This window comes from Lithobates pipiens, unplaced genomic scaffold (genome assembly GCF_037356315.1).
Source record: "Lithobates pipiens isolate NorthernLeopardFrog02 unplaced genomic scaffold, aLitPip1_a1.2 Scaffold_19, whole genome shotgun sequence".
Classification (NCBI taxonomy): Eukaryota; Metazoa; Chordata; class Amphibia; order Anura; family Ranidae; genus Lithobates; species Lithobates pipiens.
The window spans coordinates 236,564,584-236,588,124 of record NW_027507764.1 but is presented as its reverse complement, the minus strand read 5'-3'; the positions used below and the strand labels follow the sequence as shown (position 1 = coordinate 236,588,124).

General features: G+C 47.6%; 1 protein-coding gene across 1 annotated transcript in view; it reads right to left on the bottom strand.

Annotated features, from left to right (window-relative positions):
• Window positions 1-23,541, bottom strand: part of TEX10 (testis expressed 10) — a 137,481-nt gene that overhangs the window by 45,859 nt on the left and 68,081 nt on the right. Inside the window, exons 9-10 of the mRNA XM_077491801.1 lie at window positions 9,486-9,574; window positions 1,878-2,011 (exon numbers count right to left, since the gene is read on the bottom strand). Coding sequence (XP_077347927.1) covers window positions 1,878-2,011; window positions 9,486-9,574 — 223 coding nt within the window. The remainder of the gene's footprint in view (window positions 1-1,877; window positions 2,012-9,485; window positions 9,575-23,541) is intronic.

The window sequence follows — 23,541 nt, the reverse complement described above, 5'->3', positions numbered from 1 at the left end:
GTCACTAAATGATATATTGCTCACACATGCTATGGGCATTAGTCAAATTACACCCCAAAATAAATTCTGCTGCTTCTCCTGAGTACGGGGATACCACATGTGGGGGACTTTTTGGGAGCCTAGCCACGTACGGGACCCTGAAAACCAAGCACTGCCTTCCGGATTTAAATATAAAATGCTACCAAAAAAACTGTTAGCGATCGCAGGGATCAGGCCTGACTCTGCGATCGCTGCAGTTATGTGTTTAGTGTTTTGTAAGTGACAGTGATCGATCGATACTGCACTTGGGTGGGCTGGGCAGAGGGGCAAAACGCAGGTGCTAGGGAGGTATCTGGGCTGATCCCGCTAACAATGCGTTTTTTTGGAACCCTAAACTGCTGGGGATGCTAGTATAGATCTGATCAGATATTGATCTGTTCAGATTCTATACCACTACGGGAGGTTTATGCTTTGCGTGTGGGTGTTAGCGGTACTGGCACTAACCTGGGGCGACGCAGACCCTGACCCTAAAACCTAATTGATATCACCCGCCGGCTGATCAGGGGGTTAAACCTTTATTGGGTAATAAATGGTGGGTGCCCTGATGCTATAAAAAGCAAACTAACCAGAGTCACCCGTAACACTTATACGGTGATCACTGGTGAAAGGGTTAACTAGGGGCAATCAGGGGGTTCACATTTTTATTAGGTAGTATATGGGGGTCCCTGGTGCTATATAAAAACCTGACGGGGAACCTAAATAACTAACTGGCTAACCAGCGTCACCAGTGACACTTATACTGTGATCGCTGGTGAAAAGGTTAACTAGGGGCAATCAGGGGGTTAAAACAATTATTGGGTAGTATATGGGGGTACCTAATGCTATAAAAACCTGGCGTGAACCTAAAAAAATAACTAGCTACCTAACGACACTAGTGACACTAATGCAGCGATCACAAAAACGATCGCTTAGTGACACTGGCAAAAGGGGGTGAAAGGGTTAACTAGGGGCAATCAGGGGGTTAAAACCATTATTGGGTAATATATCGGGGTACCTAGCGCTATAAAAACCTGGCGGTGAACATAAAAAAAAAACTAGCTACCTAGCGACACTAATGCAGCGATCAGAAAAATGATCGCTTAGTGACACTGGCAAAAGGGGGTGAAAGGGTTAACTCTAGGGGCAATCAGGGGGTTAAACCTTTATTGGGGGGTGGTAGGGGGCTACCCTGGACCTAACACTAACTGCCCTGACAGTTTTTACTGTTACAACTGACACTGAATGCACTGATCAGTAAATAAATGATCACTGCAATCAGTGACACTGTGACGGGGGGGGGGGGGTTTGTGTGCCTGTGTGTGCCTACATGTCAGTGTAGTGTTGGTGCACACTTTGTCTTCTCCTCGTAGTCCGGTCAAAAAGACCGCCCCGAGGAGAATGACATCACTTCCTCCCTGCCTGTGTATACAATACACAGTGGGAGGAAGCTTCTCATTCGCCAGGAGCGATCGAGAGGGGGTGGCCAAAAACCAACGGCCATCCCCTCATCTCGGATAGCTCCTGAAGCGAACCGGACCGCCGTATCCAGCGGGAGGGGGTCCGATCGGACCCCCACCAGCTGGAATGCAGGCACGTACATGTACGTGCTTGTGCCTGCCGGTGCCGTTGTAATGACGTACATTGGCAATACGGCAGTCCTTAAGTGGTTAAAACGCATATTTTCACACTTTGTTAATGAATGAGCGCTTGGTTTAAAAAAAATAAAAATAAAAGGAAGAAGAGGTGGATTTGTTGTCACCTTGACTGTAAGTGAGAAGATCCAGTAAGGGAGCCCCTGACAGGAGATTAAACCTTATGAAAACATATTTAAAAAAAAAAAAAACAAGTTTTGGCTTTACCTGAGTAATTGCCCAGTGATGCGCAAAAAATGACTGTTCAGTCATGTAAAGACAGACACGAGACACTCTTGTTTTGCTTAGTCGAGAATTGAGTTTATTACTCTGCATCCATACTAACTTCTCTGTAGAAAACCCTATTTAAAATGAAAGAATAGTAAAAAATAAAGTAAACATTAGCCTGTTTAGTAGCTACACACCCAAGCTAAACTGACAGATAGACAGACAGTGGCGAGGTTAGCAAACATTTTTGCCTAAGATCATTTTGAGTGTAAAATGGGCATCAGTTTTTAAGGAAACATATTTTTTAGTCTGTGGGAATGTATTTGGCGGGGGGGGGGGGGGGAGTAGTGCTAGTAAATAATATAGCATCTGTTGGGATTTTGGGTATCTTTTGAAGGGAGATGATTTAATTTATAACCAACGGCGGTGCATGTGGGTTACACCTAGGGGAGTTAGCTAAATGTTTGGTCTGTCTAAACTAAAGCAATATTAAACCCAAAATGCTAAATACTGTTCATCTAGCTCACTTTACCAGCAAAAGACGTTTTTGGAATCTGTTGGTCTTAGACGTGCCACTTAGTGCGACTTAAGCCGGGTCAAATGCATCAGGGCTACATGTGTTTTATAGCTGTCTGTGCAAACAGTTGCGAGAGTAAGTCCATTTGTCATGTTTACGACTGATAGAAAGTGAGAGAAAATCCCAAATTTTTGGTTGTCTTCTGAACATTGACAGAAATTTTACAATGAGGATACCAGTTCTTATGACCCTTGTGACAAATCACAGACTTCAGTTTTGGCCATGGGACAGGAAGAGAAATCTACATAGTGGGACACATGGCAAAAAACCCTGACAGGATTTTTATAATCCTCTCTTACCTCAAATAGAATAGGATTTTTTTGTACTCACCATAAAATCCTTTTCTCTGTAGTTCACCGACTGACACAGCTCCTCTCAGACCATTGAGTCGTTACGACACCTTCAGGACAGGACTAGGCATAACATGATAATATGTAATAAATAAAACTAGAACTTTCTAGTTCCGCCCAAGGGGCGGTCCCTTAGGTACTAACCCCACAGCCTGCATTGTAGCTTCAGTAAGTCAACAAGCAGCATAACGTAAAGAAAAATAGGAGGGGAGGGTGCTGTGTCAGTCTGTGAACTACAGAGAAAAGGATTTTACGGCGAGTACAAAAAATCCTATTTTCTCTTACGTTCACCGACTGACACCGCTCCTTTGACCATTGGGACATCCCCAAGCAGTGACAAAACAAGGGGTGGGAAAACAGCATAAAACTTCACCCACAATGGCAGGTGGGAACTAGTATAAACTTTACCCACAAAAACGACATTGTGTGGGAATAACCAAAACTTTTTTACCCACAAAAAAAACAGGGTGCTCCTCAAAAGGCAGGGCACTACCTCCAAACCGCACCAGAACTGCGGTAACAAATGCAACAGTGCATTACTTGAAAAGGTACTGCGTTTTTACCCAAAAAAATAAAAATAAAAAAAACACGAAAAAATTTAAGTGCAATTGCAATTATACAGCCGTCTGCAAAACTTTGCGGCCAAAACAAGCATAGGCCGATGCACTGATATCTACCTTGTAGAATTTTGTAAAAGTGTGACAGACCAAGTCGCCGCTTTACACACTTGAGCGACAGACTCTTGATGTCGGAAGGCTCAAGACGTTCTGATTGCCCTTGTGGAGTGGGCCGTGACCAGAAAGGGGGGCACCTGCCCCTTCAAGGCGTAGGCCTGTACTACAATCTATCTGATCCACCTGGAAATGGTGGCTGACAAAACCGCCATGCCTTTTTTCAGATCAGCCACCGAAACAAACAAGGAGTCTGACTTCCGAAAGGGAGACATAGCAGACAAATACATCCCCTTGCAAGACAAGGTCGGCAGTTCCGAAACCCTCCTGGCCGAAGTAATGGCCACTAGAAAGACCACTTTCTGGGAAAGAGTCAACAGAGGGATCTCCCTGACATTTTCAAATGGTGTTTTTTTAAGTGCCGATAACACCAGGTTCAGATCCCACGGGGGTAACGGTGGACACACCGGAGGAACTACATGTTGGGCCCTTTGAACAAAAGTGCTCACTAGAGAGTGAGATGCCAGGGGTTGCTGAAAAAAAAAAAAAAAAAAAAAAAAAAAGAAGGACAGCAAAAGCTGATATTTGTCCTTTAAATGGTACTTAAAGCCAATTTCTGGTCTACATATTGCTGTAGAAACAGCAGGATCCTGGACATAGAAAATCCTTTCTCCTCACACATGGAGATGTAGGCCTTCCAGGTACGACGATATATCTTCCGGGAAGATGATTTCCATGCTCTCGGCATAGTTGGGATCATAGAGTCCGAAAGACCCCAGTTCCTCAATACCTGGCTCTCAATAGCCATGCCGTTAAAACCAGCGATGGTAAAGCAGGATGAAGAATCAGACCTCGAGACAGAAGTTCATCTTGTAATGGCAGTTGCCAAGGGGTGTCTGCCACCAGGCGCACTAGGTCTGCGTACCAGGGACGCTGCGGCCAATCTGGGGCAATCAGTATTACTGGAATCCCCTTGGCCTCCACTCTGTGGAGCAGACGTGATAATCGTTTCAGTGGAGGAAAGGCATAGATCATCTGGTACTGATCCCACGGAGCCACCAGCACGTCTGCCCAAGGATCTCTTGTCCTGGACACAAATCTCTGCACATTCCAATTGAGACGGGAGGCCAGAAGATCCACGTCTGGTGTGCCCAATCGCAGGCACAGTAGCCTGAACGCCTCCGGATACAACGCCCATTTCTCCTGGATCCAGCATCTGGTGACTTAGATAGTCCGCCTGCCAGTTCTCCACTCCCGGCATGTAAATGGCCCGACAGGGCCGGTACATTTCGCTCTGCCCATTGAAGGACGTGAGTGACCTCCTGTGCGGCGGACAAGCTTCTTGTTCCTCCTTGGTGATTGACGTATGCCACCGCCATGGCATTGTCTGACTGGATCCTGATTGGGCGCCCTCAAAGTCTTATCGACCATGTGGAGAGGCATAGCCTGATCGCTCTCAGCTCAAGCAGATTGATCGGCAACTTGGATTCCTCCACCGACCAGAGGCCCTGGGTCAACTGAACTCCCATTACACCACCCCAGCCGGTCAGTCTGTTGTGATCACTGTACATTTCAGAGGTAGGAACGACTTCGCGGACCGAAGTGCCAGGGACCTCAGCCACCAGATCAGGAAATCCCTGACTAACTGGCTCACCTGAACCTGCCGATCCAGGGACAATGGAGATTTGTCCCATTTTGTCAAAATCTCCTTCTGCAGGACTCTGGTGTGAAACTGGGTGTACGGTACTGCCTCGAAGGAAGCCACCATGAGTCCCAGGACTCGCATGCACAAGCGCAGCGACGACCACCTGCGGTTTACCTGCAGTTTTAACGTGGCTCTGAGAGTCTGCAGCTGGTCTGAAGGGAGAAATACTCTCACTTCCATGGAGTCCAGCAGTAAGCCTAGATACTCCAAGCGCTGAGACGGTACAATCACCGACTTTTTTAAGGTTCAACAGCCACCCAAAATCCTGCAGGGTCTGCATGGTGATCGCCACATCCTTCTCTAACTCTGAGGCGGAAGATGCTCTCATGAGGAGATTGTTTAGGTAACCCACGATCGCGATCCTGCGTTGCCGCTGCCACGCCAAAACAGGAGCCATTACCTTGGTAAAGGTGGCTGAAGCCAAAACAAAAAGGGAGAGCCACAAACTGGTAGTTTGCTTTCCCAACTGCAAATCTCAGAAACCTCTCATGCCAAAGGCATATGGATATGTGCATATATGCATCCTGGATGTCCAAAGATGCTAGGGAGTCCCCTTGATGGAGTGCAGCGACTACTGAGCGAACTGATTCCATTCTGAACCTCTGTACTTTTACAAAGTAATTGAGGGCTTTTAGGTCCAATATTGGACGTACCCCTTACTTTTAGGGGCTTACAAACAGGTTTGAGTAGATCCCCTGGAAACCTTCCGATTCCAGAACAGGTACTATCACCCTGCTACTCAGCAGGTCCCTTACCGCCCCCAATAGGGCCTCCCGGTGAGCCGGGAATACGGGTATGCTGGAGGGGAAGAATCTGTTTTGAGGCCAAGAGAGGAACTCTATCTTGTAGCCTGAGGAAATCAGATCGCAGACCCATTGGTCAGACAGCCGAGAGGCCCGCCAGGCTGCAAACTCCTGAAGGCGACCCTCCACCCGAGTTATGGGTGGGGGCAAAGCTTCACGCTTTGGTCCTTCAGAGGTCGTCCTGGGGACGCTTTGCCGAAGCACTGGGCGGACGAAAAAGCCGTTTGTGAGTGGAAAATGAGGGCCCTTGCCTATGGCGTGGCTCCTTAGCCTTCCTGGCCTGTGGGAGTAGTGTAATCTTACCATCTGTGGCCTTTTTTTTTTATGTCATCCAATGAGGCTCCAAAGAGCCGGTCGCCAAGGAAGGGAAGATCCGTCAGGGCTTTCTTAGATGCCTGGCCAGCATTTTAGCCAAATTAGGCGCCACGGCTGACACTGAAGCCCTGGACAACAGGGGGAGTGTCCTGGGCCGCGTCACAAAATGTACTTAAGGCCTTGCACTAATTGGTGTGCTAGTTCATCGCAGACAGGCCCCCCAATTCGCAGGGCAAAAGTTTTGCCCACTCAGTGAGTGTCTGCGACACAAGTGCGGATGTCAGTACTGGTCGCATTGTTGACCCCACAACCGTAACCAAGGAAGGAGCCACTGCCTCGGCCTTCCTGTCCGTGGGGTCCTTAAAGGCACGAGTCTCCTCTACCGGGATAGTGGTTACTTTGTTTAACCTGGATACTGGGGGGGGTTCACGACCGGAGGAGCCGACCACTTTGAGAAGGCTCTCCTCAAAAGGGGTAACGCACCGCCATGTATTTGGGGACAGAAAAGGTCCATTGCGGTCGACCCCATTCCTTGTAAATTAACTTATCAAAATAAGTCCGATACGGGAACACCTTAGGTGAACGGGCTGGCTTACAAGGCCCAAAACAGACTGCTACATCAGCAGAGGGATCTGCTGGCTCCTGAATTTTCAGGGTATCACGCACAATTGTGATAAGTGCTCCAACGTTCGATTTGTCACGCATGGACCCGGACGGGGACTCATCCTCACTGTCCGATCGGTCCTGGTCAGAGTCATCTGAAACAGGGGTCACCATCCTCAGCAGGGCCCGATTCTGCGTCAGAGCTCTACCACCTTTGTGCCCACGCACCGCCTCCATCTTGGCAATGAACGAATTAAGGACCGCCGACAAAGCGTTCAGAGGCACTGCACTGTCTGCAGGCGAACCGGTTGCAAATGCCTGGATTTCGGGGGACGAAATACCAGTTTCTGAAGCCATGCTGACCCTACCCTGTCTGCCACCTGTTGGGGACTTAGGACAGTGATGGTCCCACCCTACTAACTGCTGCTGGCTGAGGGGCTCTTTCCCACAGGATTCACCACCTTGACTGGTTCTGTGCCGTCCAGCTAATAGTGCCTGTGTCAGCTCCCAGGTGCATAGGAGACCACACCGCTCTGTGCAGAGCTACTCTGAATGGCGCTGAAACTGATCAAGAATGTGTTCAGGTTTCAATAAAATGGCCGCCGAGCGTCCAGTATAAAGGACAACATCACAGGGAAAATAGCCGCCAAGCTACAGGAAAATGGCCACAGAGCAAGCTGCTCCTTGGTCACACCAAAAATAGCCACGAGCACTGTATAACATGAGGGACAGTGAAAAACAAGCAGAAAAATAGCGGTGAAACAGCGCTGCACCGATCAACAGACAGCATCCAGACACCTCCAGGGAGAGACCTACACACATCAAGGGCACCGCCAGGCAGCGTAGCCCCCCCCCCGATGAGAGCCCCTGTCTATGGCACACACACCGCTCAGTAGTCATGCGACATACCCCACAGGGAAGGGGGGAGGGAAGATGGGGACAAGGAGAGAAGAGAGGGAGGTGAGGGACCCCGAATCGACCTCCCAGGGAATTTGCAGCTGCTCAGCCCCACCGAGGCAGGGAGAGCTGTACTTACCAGTCCTGCAGAGCTGGGAGACATTCCATCACAGACCCACTCTCCCATCAGTATGGGGTGGCTGCTGTGACGCAGACATCAGTAGCACGGTCATGTGTGTGCCCCGGAGCAATAAGGCTCACCGATCACCTCTGGAGCTGAGGCATGTCGTGGCCGACCCAGCACGGAGCTCTGGTCTGCACACGCTCGCTGCCCAGGCTGGGGAGAATACAAGGATAAGAGTATCCAGCCTGTCACCCAGCCGGCTGATGATAGCAGATCACAGGATATTTAATCTTGCGCAAAAAGCAAAGCTTTTTCCGAAAAAAAAAAAACATGGACTGATGGGTCCGCAGGGTTCCTAGGTCCTTCTTCACTAGGCAGAAAAAAAAACTGAAGCCGCAATGCAGGCTGTGGGGTTGTTACCTAAGGGACCGGCCCACGGGTGGAACTAGAAAGTTCTAGCTTTATTATTACATGTTAACATGTTATGCCTAGTCCTCTCCCGAAGGTGGCATAACAACCCAATGGTCTAAGAGAGGAGCTGTGTCAGTTGGTGAACGCAAGAGAAAAATGTTTTGGCTTTAGTTCAACTGTAAGTGGCAAGGAGTGGCTGTTACTGCTTAACCACCAGGTTGCATGAACAAACTGGGAAGATACTATTGTGCTGTCCTCACTTGTCTACAACTGCTATGGTGGGGGGGGGGCGGGGGGTAAATGAGATGAAAGGGCATCTGGACTAGATGTTGAAGGTGTGTTGAGGTGGTAAAGAGCAGGTTAGTAGCTGGTTGAGGGTGAACGTGGCCGATTATATTTACTAAGAACACAACATTTACTATATAGCAGGCATCACTAAATGGCGGACCAGTGTTCGAATCGGGACTGCTGTGGTACCATCATTTAGGAGTCATTCTGCCCAGAACTGTCCCACCGCTGTCATTCTAAGTAAGCCAACAGCGGAAGGCGGCTGTCTGCGCCAACAAAGAGGTGAATAGTTGCTAGGATGCAGAGCGGTCCTAGCAGCCAGTCAACAGCTTGCAACTCCCACCCTCTGTCAAAGCCTGCTTTGCCTCCCATCATCCTCCCTGTCTGTATGAGGTAGGAAGGGGGGCTGGGGACATTAATGGAATCGCTGAAAATTGTAATGGAGGGTCTCAGGACAGTTAAGGGGGGGCTGGGGACAGTAGTAGCGACAGCATTGTGAAGGGGTATTTTGTTATTTGAAGGGGAGTGACTGATGTCAAGGGGGAACTGAGGATGCTGATGTAAGACCTGGATTGCGATATGAGGCTCGATTCATGTGCATGCAAATGTTCCCGGTGGGGCAGCCTATTTATTTTAATGGGCTGCTTTATTTGTAAGAAACACAAGGAAATTATTTATTTTTTTGCAGCACCATATGGTTTGGTGTGCACGAACATGTGCTGTATATGCCAAAGTGTGAGAGTGCCATTAAGAATGGTTGTAGCTGGAGACATGCAGGCACCCAACATTTTCTGAAGGGAGTCAGGAGTAGCAGCCCTCATAATTCTCACAATACCAGATTCAGCTTGTAAAAGTTCACTTTACCTATAAGTGTTGAGAACAGAAAACTGAAATAATCCACATCTTGCATTGTACTCTCAAAGACTGGACACATCCAATTTCCGAAGGGAGACCTGTAACAAATAACTATGGTTTGTTGTTGCCTTTTAAGTCACACAGGCCTACCACATAGTAACCAATTTTAAAGTCAAGTCTAAACAGAACTGCGAGACCCCTTTCACACTGCCGCCCATAGCGGCGGCGGTAAAACGCCGCTATTTTTAGCAGCGTTTTGTCATCAGATTTGCGGCGCATTTCGGCCACAATAGCGGCATTTTGATTTCAATGGGCAGGAGAGGTGGAGGAGCGGTAAACACACCGCTCCATAGAAGCTGCTGGCAGGACTTTTCCTGACGCCCTGCCAGCGCACCGCTCCAGACAATGGAGAATTGCATGTATTTGTAATGCTATAGCGCTTGTAAAATGCACTCAGTGTGAACGGGGTCTTACTGTATCTCTCTCATGACTGGCTGGACAGAAATACAAAACCTTTTGCAGGTAGGTAAAATGTTGCGTTGATAAAATGCTGAGTTTTTTTTATATAATATAATATAATATAATATATATATTTTTTTTTTTTTGTAGCAGTGTTTAAAAACAACATGCCCCCCCCAACAAACATTTCATTTACAAAAAAAAAAAAAAAAAAAAAAAAAAAAAAAAAAAACTTGCCCTGCTTTTCTGCCTGAAAAAACATGCAAAAATGTAATACATCTTTGAAGACTGTATTATCAAAAGAAAGCCTGGATTGTTCTCCCAAAATTAATGAAATCATTACTGAATTAATGGGCCCAACACTGAAATATGAAAAACTGATGAATTGGTTAACATTTTAGCTGCCAGAACTTGCTCTTCAACTATAACCTCAGTCTAAAATTTCCCCTTTTTGTAAGCATGCTTCTCTTTTTTTTTACTTACAGTTTTGATGGTTTGTAAAAATACTCTTAAGACCATACATTTTATGAAAACAGAGAACCAGTGGAATAGATGGTGCTGCTGATTTTTTACATGCTACTTTAGCTGTGCAATTGTTTATCTAAATAATAAAATGATACAGTTATAGCAACTAGACAATCCAAATAAATGAAATAATTGAAAGTGGAACTTCACTCGGTTCACATTTGTGCGATGGGGAAACCCTAAGAATCCAGTGCAGGTTCCCACATTGCACCTAAATCGCCTGCGGTTTACTGCCCTCTGCAAACCGCTGCGGGTGTTAATACAAAGTTAATGATACCCCCAGATTGGTTCAGAGATTGCAATGCAAACTGAATTCGGACAGGAATTGGCATGGGATCCGATTCTGGTACAGACATTTTTTGCAGAAATTTTTGCACTATAAACAAAAAAAGAGCGACAATTTTGAAAAAATTCAATATTTACTTTTTGCTATAACACTCCAAAAAAAATAAAAATAAACAGTTTCTTCCTCAGTTTAGGCTGGTATGTATTCTACATATTTCCGGTAATAAAATAAATAAATAAATAATTCGCAATAAGCGATATTATCCTGGTTGCTGTCACTGTTTTCACCTCTATGCTCCTGATATACGGAGACTCCACAGGTACTACTGCCAAACTTTCGAAATCTGCGGTTGGACTTCAAGTGTTTGTGTCGGGTTTGGGATTAAGCTGCATACCGGATTTTTCTTTTTATGTTTTTTTAAGTTTGGTTTCTGGTATAATGGCAGGGGGGACATTTCTGTTTTACACAGCTCACCAGTTTATGGCCATATATTGCATCAGTTCTTCATGGATTTGTTTTAAAGACATTCACAGTCATTTCAAGGGACATACTATGCTACTGATGTTCCACTAGGATACTTTTTTTTTAGGTTAAAACTATAATGTACCTCAGTTTTGTAGCCAAGCAATATACGTGTATACCAAAGAAGGGAGGGTCCCCTGATGTACTTCAAAGAAAAGGATTTTTACAGTTAAGCCATTTTAAAAATCCTGTTTTCTTTTCATACATCAGGGGACACAGAGCCATAGTAGTTACTATGTGGGATGTCCCATAGCAATGCCAACTGTAGGGAGGTCGACAAAAAAAAAAAAAAAAAAAAAAAAAAAAAAAAAAAAGGTAGGGCAGTAAGAGGTTAGAGGACTTATACTGCAGCACACTACGCCCAAAGGCAATATCCTGATGACTTTTTACATCCATTTGATAGAATCTGGTAAATGTATGGACTGAAGACCATGTTATGGCCTTGCAGATCTGAGCCATAGAGGCCTGGTGATGCACCACCCAAGAGGCACTAACAGCCCTGGTGGAGTGCGCTTTAACATGAAAGAGGAGGAATTTTCTTCTTTAGACCATAAGCTTGAACAATCACTTCACAAATCCATTTGAAAATAGTAGATATTGATGCTGCCTGTCCTCTTTTAGGACCTTCTGGCAGTACAAAGAAAAAGTCTGTTTTGCGAATCTGAATTCAGGATGAGGCCTCAATACCACCTTATCCTTATGCATGATCAAATATGGCTCTCTACAAAACAGAGCTGCCAATTCCGATACCCTTCTGGCAGAGGATATGGCAACCAAAAGATTATTTTTCTCATCAAAAGAACCAAGGGAATTTCCCGTATAGGCTCAAAAATAGGATTTTTTTGTACTCACCGTAAAATCATTTTCTCTGTAATTCACCGACTGATACAGCTTCTTCTCTTTAGACCATTGGGTTGTTATGCCACCTTCAGGAGAAGACTAGGCATTACATGTCAACATGTGATAATAAAACTAGAACTTTAGTTCTGCCCAAGGGGCGGTCCCTTAGGTAACAACCCCTCAGCATGCTACTGCAGCCTCAGTACGTCAACAAGCACTATAACGTAAAGAAAAATACGAGGGTCGGGTGCTGTGTCAGTCGGTGAATTACAGAGAAAAGGATTTTATGGCGAGTACAAAAAATTCTATTTTCTCTTATATTCACCGACTGACAAAGCTTCTTCTCTTTAGATCATTGGGACGTCCCCAAGTAGTGCCAAAACGAAGGGTAGGAAAACAGCATAAAACTTCATCCACCATGGCATGTGGGAGCTAGTACAAACTTTACCCACAAAAAAAAAAAACTACAGTGTGTGGAAAAACCTCCACAAAAAAAACAGGGTGCTCCTCAACAGGGAAGCACCCTCAAACCACACCAAAAACTGCGGTAACGAATGCAACAGTGCATTAACTTAAAGGCACTTAATTTTTACCCAAAAAACAGGAAAAATTGCATATGCGATTGCAACTATACAGCCGCCTGCAAAACTTTGCGGCCAAACCAGGCCACACCCGATGCACTGACATCTACCTTGTAGAACTTTGTAAACGTGTGGATAGACGACCCGGTCGCCGCTTTACACACTTTAGCGACAGACGCTTGATGTCGGAAGTTCCAAGATGTTCCGATTGCCCTCGTGGAGTGGGCCGCGACTGGAAGGGGGGGCACCTGCCCATTCAAGGCGTAGGCTTGTCCTACAATCTGTCTGATCCACCTGGAAATGGTGGCCGACGAGACCGCCATGCCTTTCTTTGGACCAGCCACTGAAACAAACAGTGAATCTGACTTCTAGGGAAACGTGGCAGACAAATACACCTTCAGAGCCCGAACCACGTCCAGAGCATGAAGGGCCACTACCTTAGGATGTGTCGGCTTATGGTAACACAATGTCCTCATTGATGTGAAACGCCGAGACTACCTTCGGCAGGAAAGGCGGTTGCGGACGCCACCTTATCCTTGTGGATAACCAGATAGGGCGACTTGCAGGACAAGGCTGCCAGTTCTGAAACCCTCCTGGCCGATGCAATGGCCACTAGAAAGACCACTTTCTGGGAAAGAGTCAACAGGGAAATCTCCCTGATATTTTCAAATGGCGGTTTCTGAAGCGCCGGTAATACCAAGTTCAGATCCCACGGAGGTAACGCTGGACGCACCGGAGGGACTACATGTCGCACCCCTTGAGCAAATGTACTCACTATAGAGTGAGACGCCAGGGGTCACTGAAAAAGGACAGCCAAAGCTGATATTGGTCCTTTAATGGTGCTTAACGCCAATTTCTGGTGCAACCCTTGCTGAAGAAACAGCAGGATCCTGGATATAGAAAAGGAGAATCCGACAGACCCCGGTTCCTCAACACCTGGGCTCTCAATAGCCATGCCGTTAAAGCAAACAATGGTAAAGCAGAATGGAGAATTGGACCTCGAGATTGAATCTCCTCTCGCAACAGCAGTCACCAGGGAGCGTCTGCCACCAGGCGCACTAGGTCTGTGTACCAAGGATGCTGAGGCCAATCTGGGGCAACCAGTATTACTGGAATCCCCTCGGCTTCCACTCTGCGAAGCAGACATGGTAAGTTTCAGTGGAAGAAAGGCATAGATCAGCTCTGTACTGATCCCACGGAGACACCAGCACGTCTGACACGTCTGCCCACAAATCTACGACACGAATCTCGGCACCTTCCAATTGAGACGGGAGGCCAGAAGATCCACGTCTGGTGTGCCCCACCACAGGCACAGTAGCCTGAACACCTCCGGATGCAACACCCATTCTCCTGGGTACAGCATCAAACGACTTAGATAGTCCGTCTGCCAGTTCTCCACACCCGGGATGTAAATGACTGACAGGACCGGTACATGTCGCTCTGCCCACTGAAGTATGTGAGTGACCTCCCGTGCGGCAGCCGAGCTTCTTGTTCCCCCTTGGTGATTGACGTATGCCACAGCGTTGTCTGACTGGATCCTGATAGGACGCCCTTGCAGTCTCATTGACCATGTGGAGAGGCATAGCCTGATCGCTCTCAGTTCGAGCAGATTAATCGGCAACTTGGATTCCTCTGTCGACCATAGGCCCAGAGTCAACTGAACTCCCATCACTCCACCCCAGCCGAATAGGCTGGCGTCCGTTGCGATCACCATCCATTTCAGAGGTAGGAACGACTTCCCGGACTGAAGCACCGGGGACCTCAGCCACCAGATCAGGGAACCCCTACTTGGCTCACCTGGATCTGTCGATCAAGGGACAACGGAGATCTGTCCCACTTTGTTAAGATCTCCTTCTGCAGGACTCTGGTGTGGAACTGGGCATATGGTACTGCCTCGAGCAGGCCACCATGAGTCCTGGGACTCGCATGCAGAAGCGCAGCGACGGCCACTTGCGGTTCATCAGAAGTTTTACCGCGGCTCTGAGAGTCTGCAGCTTGTCTGAAGGGAGAAACACTCTCGCTTCCCTGGAGTCCAGCAGCAAGCCTAGGTACTCCAAACGTTGAGATGGTACTATCACTGACTTTTTTTAGCTTCAACAGCCACCCAAATTCTTGTAGGGTCTGCATGGCGATTGCCACATCCTCCTCTAATTCTGAGGTTGAAGCTCTCAGGAGGAGATCGTCTAGGTAACCCACTATCACGATCCCGCATTGTTGCAGCAATGCCAAAAGCATCTCTTTCCTTCTTGGGAACTACAAACAGGTTTGAGTAGAACCCCTGGAAACACTCCGATTCAGATACAGGTACAATCACACCACAATTCAGCAGGCACCCTACTGCCCCCAAGAGGGCCTCCCAGCGAGCCGGGAGAAAGGGTATGCTGGAGGGGAAGAATCTGTTTTGTGGCCAAGAGAGGAAATCTATCTTGTAGCCGTAGGAAATCAGATCGCAGACCCATTAGTCGGACAGTTGAGAGGACCACCGGGCTGCAAACTCCCGAAGGCGACCCTCCACCCGAGTTATGGGTGGGGGCAAAGCTTCACGTGGTAGAACTTTTGTTCACAGGCTTGTTAGGCGTGTGGGTCCAGGGACAATTCTGCCCTTCCATGGTCGTCCTGTCGGGCTGGAACGTTTAGCCAAACCTCTGGGTGGATGGAAAAGCCGCTTGTGAGAGGAAAAAGAGGGCGGCGTGGCTCCTTAGCCTTCCTGGCCTGTGGGAGTAGAGTACTCTTACCACCTATGGCATTCTTAATAATGTCATCCAAAGAGGGTCCAAAGAGCCAGTTGCCAAGGAAGGGAAGATCCGTCAGGGCTTTTTTGGATGCCTGGTCAGCAGACCAGCATTTCAACCAAATCAGGCACCTCACCACTGCTGACACTGAAGCCCTGGATAACAGGGGGAGGGTATCCAGGGCCGTGTCACAACATACTTAAGGCCATGCACTAGTTGGTCTGCTAGTTCCACGCAGACAGGAGAAGCCTGCTGTTCTCCCAATTCCCGGTGCCACAGTTTTGCCCACTCGGTGTCTGCGACACAAATGCGGATGCCAGTACTGGTCGCATGGTTGACCCCACAACCGTAAACAAGGAACGAGCCACTGCCTCGGCCTTCCTGTCCGTGGGATCCTTACAGGCACGAGTCCCCTCTACCAGGATCGTGGTTACTTTGTTTAACCAGGATACTGGGGGTCCACGACCAGAGGAGCCGACTACTTTTTGAGAAGGCTCTCCTCAAAAGGGGCAACGCACCGCCATGGATTTGGGGACCAAAAAGGTCCGTTGCCGGCGACCCCATTCCTTGTAAATGAACTTGTCAAAATAAGTCAGATACAGGAACACCCCTAGGTGAATGGCTGGCTTATGGGACAGAAAAGGGACCGCTACATCAGAGGGATCTGTTGGCTCCTGAATCTTCAGGGTATCACACACAGCTGTGATAAGTGCTCCAACAAGCGCTTTGTCATGCACGGACCCGGACTGGGACTCATGCTCACTGTCCGAACGGTCCTGGTCAGCATCATCTGAAACGGCAGAGCAGGCTCACCAGCCTCAGCAGGACCTGAGTGTGCAGGCGATTGCCTGGACTTCGGGGAAAGAACCACCAGTTTCTGAAGCCATGCTGACTCTACCCTGTCTGCCACCCGAAGGGGACTTAGGACAGTGACAGTCCCACCCTCCTTACTGCTGCTGGCTGAGGGAATCTTTCCCACAGGACTCATCACCCTGAAGGGTTCTGCACTATCCAGTAAGTAGTGCCTGTGGTCTCTGTTGGCTCCCAGGTGCAGGGAGATCCACTCTGTCAGTGGAAGCTGCTGCTAATGGCGCTGAAACCGCTCTGCAAAGTGCTCAGGCACAAAGGAAATGGCTGCCCAGTGTCCAGTATAAGGACATAAAACACTGGGAAAATGGCCGCTAGAGCACAGGGACACATGCTGCCACTAGGGAAAGCTGAAAAACGTGTTCAGGCTTATCGAAAATGGCCGCCGGTGTCCAGTATAAGGACAAATCACAGGGAAAATGGCCACCTTAGCACAGGAGAGCATGCTTTCCCTTGCCCACACCTAAGATAGCAGCTGATGCTGAAACTATCAGGGACAGAGCTGAACAAATGGCGGTGATCAGCGCTGCAAGGGACACAGGCACAGCCTCACAGGCACCTCCAGGGACATGAGAAACAGGACTCAAGACACAGCCAGCCAGCGCAGCCCCCCCACAGTTGAGAGCCCCTGTACAGACAGACACACCGCTCAGCGGCCACATGCAGCATCCCCCACAGAGAGGAGGGGGGGGGGAGATAGGGACAGGGAGAGGAGAGGGATGTGAGGGACCCCTGAATTGACCTCCCAGGGAATGCCCAGCTGCTCAGCCCCACTGAGCAGGGTGAGCTGTACTTACCAGTCCTGAAGAGACCTGGGAGACATTCTATTACAGACCCACTCTCTGATCAGTACAGAGTGGCTGCTGGCCCGGCACACCGACATCAGTAGCCCGCTCATATGTGCGCCCCGAAGCATAAAAGCTCACCCACCACCTCTGGAGCCGAGGTTTTGTCGTGGCCGACCCAGCGCTGAGCTCTGGTCTGCACGCGCTCCAGGGCCAGGCTGGGGAGACAAGGATAAGGGTATTCAGCCTGTCACCCAGCTGGCTGTTGACAGCAAATCACAGGATCTATCATCTTGCGCAAAAAGCCAAGCTTCTGCAGAGAAAAAAAAAAAAAAAAAAAAGGACGGACCGATGGGCCCGTCAAGGTTCCTAGGTACTTCTTCACTAGGCAAAATAAAACTGAGGCTGCAGTAGCATGCTGAGGGGTTGTTACCTAAGGGACCACCCCTTGGGTGGAACTAGAAAGTTCTAGTTTTATTTTCACATGTTAACATATGTTTAGTCTTCTCCTGAAGATGGCATAACAACCCAATGGTTTAAAGAGAAGAAGCTGTGTCAGTAGGTGAATATAAGAGAAAGGCTGTTTCTGTAAAGCCGACATGACTAGATTCAAATCCCAAGGATTCAGGGGTGCCCTTATTGGGGGATTAATCCGCGTTACCCCCTGAATAAAACTACGTCCCAGAGAGTGAGGAGCAAGAGGCCCTTAAAAGAATACTGATAAGGCCGACACCTGGCCCTTGATAGTACTCAGGGCCAGCTTCATCTCCAATCCCATTTGCCGGAATTCAAGGATCCTACCTAATGACATAATTTCTGGGGTGCCAACCCCTGGATCCACACCAGGAGACATATGCCCTCCAGACTCTACAGTAAATGACTCTGTAGGCTGGCTTCCTAGTATTAACCAAAGTAGACACTACTGAAGGAGATAACCGATGGTCCTTTAGAATGTGGGTTTCAATGGCCAAACTGTTAAATTTAGCGTTTGTACGGTAGGATGGAATACCCAACCTTGTGCGAGAAGGTCTGGCCACAGCGGCAGGGTCTAAGGGTCCCCTACCGCCATCTTTATGTTCTCGGCAAACCAAGATCGTCCGGGCCACCAGAATCACCTCTTTTCGTTTCTGCTTGACCCTGCGGAGAAGGCACAGAAGCAACAGAACCGGAGGAAACGCATAGATCAGTGAAAACTGATGCCATGGAAAGACCAAGGCATCTTTTCCGCGCGCTAGCGGATCCCTTGTCCTTGACACAAAGTTGTCGACTCTGTTGTTGAATCTGGACGCGAACAGATCCACGTCTGGAACACCCCATTTTTGACATATCGACAGAGATGTCGGGGTGAAGGGAGCATTCTCCCGGAAACAATTGCTGTGACTCAAGAAGTCCACCTGCCAATTTTCTATCCCTGGAATGAAAATCGCTGATGGGCAAGGAATGTTACATTCTGCCCAAGCTAGAACATAATTCACCTCTTTTTGGGCTGGACTTCTTGTGCCCCCTTGGTGATTGATGTAGGCCACAGCCATGACATTGTCTAAATTGAATTTTGCTGGACTATAGCACTAGCAGTGTATGCATTCCTTCTGGTAGTGCCTCTGCTTTGACAATTCCATAGTCTGAGCATCCAGGACTCTAGGGCCAGATGTACTGCTCAAATTTCTAGAATGTTGATAGGCAAAGTGCCTTTCTGACTTTGAATACTTCCCTTGGACAGAGGTTTCTTCCTAGAAGGCTGGCATCCGTTGTTACCACTTTCCAGGATACTGGTAGAAAGGATTTCCCCTGCTGAAGGTTGCAGATTATCAACCACCAATTGAGGCTCTGACGCACTTCGGGGGATAAGTGCATTGGAAAATCCAAAGCCTGGACCTTCTTTTTCCAGGCCGACAGAATGGCGTTTTCTGGCAGGTCTTGAATGAAACGGCACATAAGGGATGGCCTCGAAAGAGGCCACCATCTACATAGTAAGGTTGAATAAAGACACCAGCCCATCCAGTTAAACCTGAGTGTGTGTACACAATTGTCCCTAACCATGTACATTGCACACTCACATCGGTCCCTGCCCTCAAGGAGCCAACAATCCAAGGTCCCCATTCATATACTAGGGCCAATTTTGGACAGAAGCCAATTAACCTACCAGCATGTCTTTGGAGTGTGGGAGGAAACCCACGTAGGCACAGGGAGAAAATGCAAACTCCAGGCAGCTAGTGTCATGGTTGGGATTTGAACCTGCGACCCTTTTTACTGCTAGACGAGAGTGCTAACCACTACACAACTGTGTAATTTCCTAATAATTTCATGCACAGCCAAATGGAAGGATTTCTTTGTTTTGACAAGTTAAATCAGTTCCTTTATGGAGCCGACTCTTGCCTGGGCAAATACCTTCTTTTGAACGGTATGATGATCAGCCCCAAGTACTGTAATCTCTTTGATGGTTTTAAGGAGGATTTTTCTAGGTTGAGAAAGCAGCTTAGGAATTCCAGGTAGCTTACAACTGAGATTAAACTTTGGTTTAGACCGGTGACTGATTTATCTACTAAAAGCAGATCATCTAGATAGGCTGGGACAGTTATACCCTGAGCCCTTAACCTGGCTAAAGGAAGTGCCAGGATCTTTGAATGAATGAATGAATGAATGACTTGTATAGCGCTACCTATACGAACTGAATCGCCTAAGGGCGCTTTTCTTGCCACCGGTGTCCATCTGCAGCTATTTATGCGGTCCTTTGACCAGTAGAGTCCCGACACACTTACAACATTGACATACACATATGTCCAATTTATTTATTTTTTTTGGACAGGGTCTAATTAACCTACCTGCATGTCTTTGGAGTGTGGGAGGAAACCGGAGTACCCGGAGGAAACCCACGCAGGCACAGTGAGAACATGCAAACTCCAGGCAGATAGTGTCGTGGTCGGGATTTGAACCAGCAACCCTATTGCTGCTAGGTGAAAGTGCTAACCACTACACCACTGTGCTGCTCTTTCTGAAGACTGAACGGCAGAGCCACAAACTGAAAATGACAATTTTCTACCTCGAAGCGTAGACCTTTCTGATGAGCGGGAAATATCGGCACGTGGAGATATGCATCCTTGATATCGATGCCAAACATTCTCTCCTTGCAGAATGGAGACAACTGATCGGGTTGACTAAAAAAAAGACTGGATATTCAAGTGTCTGTTCAGATCTTTGAGATCTAGAATGGCTCTTACCTTCCCGTTCAGTTTTGGAATCGTGAGAAGGTTTGAATAAAATCCTGTTCCTCTGTGGGAACCTCCGATATCACCTTCTGGGATGAGATATGATCCAGAGCTAGAAGGAGAGAATTCCATTTTCCCTGCATCTCTGGGAAAGTTTTATCTTAAAAAACAAGGAGACGGGAATTCTCTGAACTCTAGTTCGTAACCTAGAGAAATTGAGGAAGCCGCCCATCTGTCTTGACATTGTTCCTGACACATCTTTGAAAATTGCAGAAGCGCCCCCCTCAAAGCGAGCAGGGGCGCCCCTACATAAGGAGGCTTTAGTATATTGTTTTGGGGGCTTACTGCCCCTGAGGTCTTCCCCTTGAGCTCGACGGTGGAGGCAGTCGAGACTGCCTAGAGGCAAATGCTCCTGGGCACTGGAGAGAAGGCATGTTTAAAGGAGAAACACTTAAACTTTTTTTACTGGTAAAAGAACTTATCCCATCAGAAATCCTTTGGATGTAGTTATCTGGATCGTCTCGATTTTTATTTACAGAGGAGATTGCAGCATCACTTGCTGGAATTCCCCATTTCTTATAGAATTCCTCCTCCATAGGATAAAGTGTAGAAAACTATTTTGGAGGAAAAAACTGCTTATCCAGGTGTTCCCATTCAGAATACATCAGCTTTTTTAGCCATGAATGGATAGGAAAAGCATCCCCAGATAGGGGAGGCCTTAGTGATACCAAACCAGAGGTGGGCTCATCAATAGACTGCGCTACAGGCAGCGAACCAACTTAGTAAGGAAGTGTACCAACAAACTGTCTTGTGAGACTGCACCCTCTATATTAGGATCCTCGGAAGAGAAGATATCAGCGTCTTCCTGATCTTTGGGAAGAACTTCCTGATCCCCCACCCCTTGTACATCAGGATGAGTCTTGAGCAATGGATGGGGATCTATGCTATGCTGGATCCACTACGGGAAGTGATCAGAAGCAGCAATCTTCTGTTCCAAACTTGAAATGGTAGAAGAAAAAACCTCCAGTGTGATATATTTAGGGGCTGAAGTGTCCAGCGCTGCTGCAACACCATTTTCCCCTGACGGCTCACTCTGCTCGGCCACATCACTCTCAGAGGAGGATGACATTTTCTTGGACATGGATTTAGGCTGTTGTAAAACAAATTGATCCCTTAGAGGAGTTCCTTGTTCCCATTCCACTCATAGCCTGATGCACAAAGCAGAGGCACTACCAGAAGGAATGCATACACTGCTATAGTCAAGCAAAAAGTTGCTGCTATTAATGCCCAGCCTGAAGCAGTAACAATGTATCAAAAGGAAAAATGCCGGCACCTCGAAAGGTGCAGAGGACTCTGATCTCTCTGACGTTATTTTATGCACGTAAAGCTATCCTTTTGTGTTGGAAGAAACCTGATCCTCCTACATTGTCTTATTGGAAGGGTTTAGTTAATAATGCTCTGCCGTTCTACAAAGCAACATATCTCAGTAGAGGATGTCCCAATAAATTTGAGAGAGTGTGGCGGTGTTGGCTTGATGCCACAGATACTGTGATCTAATCGCTAGGTGGGGGGAGAACTCCTTGAGAGTCGGGTAAAGGACGGGGTAGGGAGTCGCTACGCTTAGGTTGACTCCCGTCCCCGTCGCGGGTCTTGGGAAAATTATTCAATTATTAACGGTATAAGATATGTTTTTTCTATGTGAAGTACTGTTGGTGAACATGGATTATGCTCAGAAGTTGATCGGGGGGCTGCACAGGGGGGAGAGGGTGGGAAGGGGGGGGGGGGACTGGGGTTTCTGGGACCCTTTGTATGTTCTGTATGTGTTTAAAAACTGTTCAATAAAAATAAATTTTCAAAAAAAAAAAAAGGAAAAATGCCGGTGTCACCAAACCTGAAAAATGGCACCTCTTTGGTCTTGTGTCCCTCCACAGCCAGCAGCAGCACTTTTAAGAGCTTGCCTCCATGTGCACCTGGCGTCGGAGAACGCCAACACTGTTGGCCCCACCCCCACGTTGCCTACAGCTCCAGCCTCATTTTCAAAGACAGGTTTTCCCACGTAAGCTGTACACTACAGGTACCCTCGGACCTAGAGTGAGCATGGTGGGGAGGGTTTACAAAAGCTGCCAAGCGGCCACTGAGCTTTCCTTTTTTTTATTACTTTTTTTATTTTTTGAAAAAAAAATCGATAGCGAGCCCTTTTCCTCTCACGAGAGGGGGAATTCCAGTATAGGGGGGCAACAGGCAGGGAGACAAATACCCCCTTAGGCTTACCGGAGGCTCTGGTGCTTGGGCTGGAGAAAAGGAGGAAGTATTCGGCATCTGACACAGCGCTGTTTCCAGCATGAGGCAGCGAGTGCTCAATACAGCCTCCCAGTGGTGACACATAGGCATGACAACATTCTATAAGGAGACATTCATAAGAAAATTTAAAACATTTCTTAGAAAACTCCAGGGTTTTCTATGGTAAACAAACCCAATCTTCACCCTTCATGGTGGGTTTTCGTTAAAACTACAGGAGCAGGGGAACCTTGAGGAAACCCATAATCCGGGACCTGCAAGAGCACCCTGCCAGTAAAAACTTTATGGCCTCAGTACCAAAAAAAAAAACAAGTACTGGATCCCAGGGTCCAGCTCTCTAAAAAGAGCATTCGCAGGCAAAACCTTGTTTCTTCGGATAGGAGGCCCAGGTACCATTCAATTTGTCCCAAAAAAGGACACTTTGAATGGAGCCGGTGAGCATGGCTAGCCCCAGCAAGGACTGCTCCAGTGGACCTCAGCACAGCACATCTTTACTTGTGACAAACACCTTAGAAACCGGCGAAAAAAACTGAGGTACTCCCAGTAGTGGGAGGGGTTATATAGGGAGAGTACTTCTGGTCTTAGGGCATGCCAGTGTCCATCACCTGAAGGTGGCCTATAACCCACATAGTAACTACTATGGCACTATGTTCCCTGATGTAGGAAAATAAATACTTGGAACCCCCAAACTTTTTTTTCCCAGACACCCTAGAGAATAAAATGGCAGTCGCTGCAATACTTTATGTCACACCGCATTTGCGCAACGGTCTTACAGGCACAATTTTTTATATTGTGAAAGATAATGTTACACAGAGTAAATTGATACCCAACATGTCATGCTTCAAAATTGCGTCAGTTCGTGGAATGGCGACAGACTTTTACCCTTAAAAAATCTCCACAGGCAACGTTTAAAAATTTCAACAGGTTACTAGTTTTGAGTTACAAAGGGGGTCTTTTGCTAGAA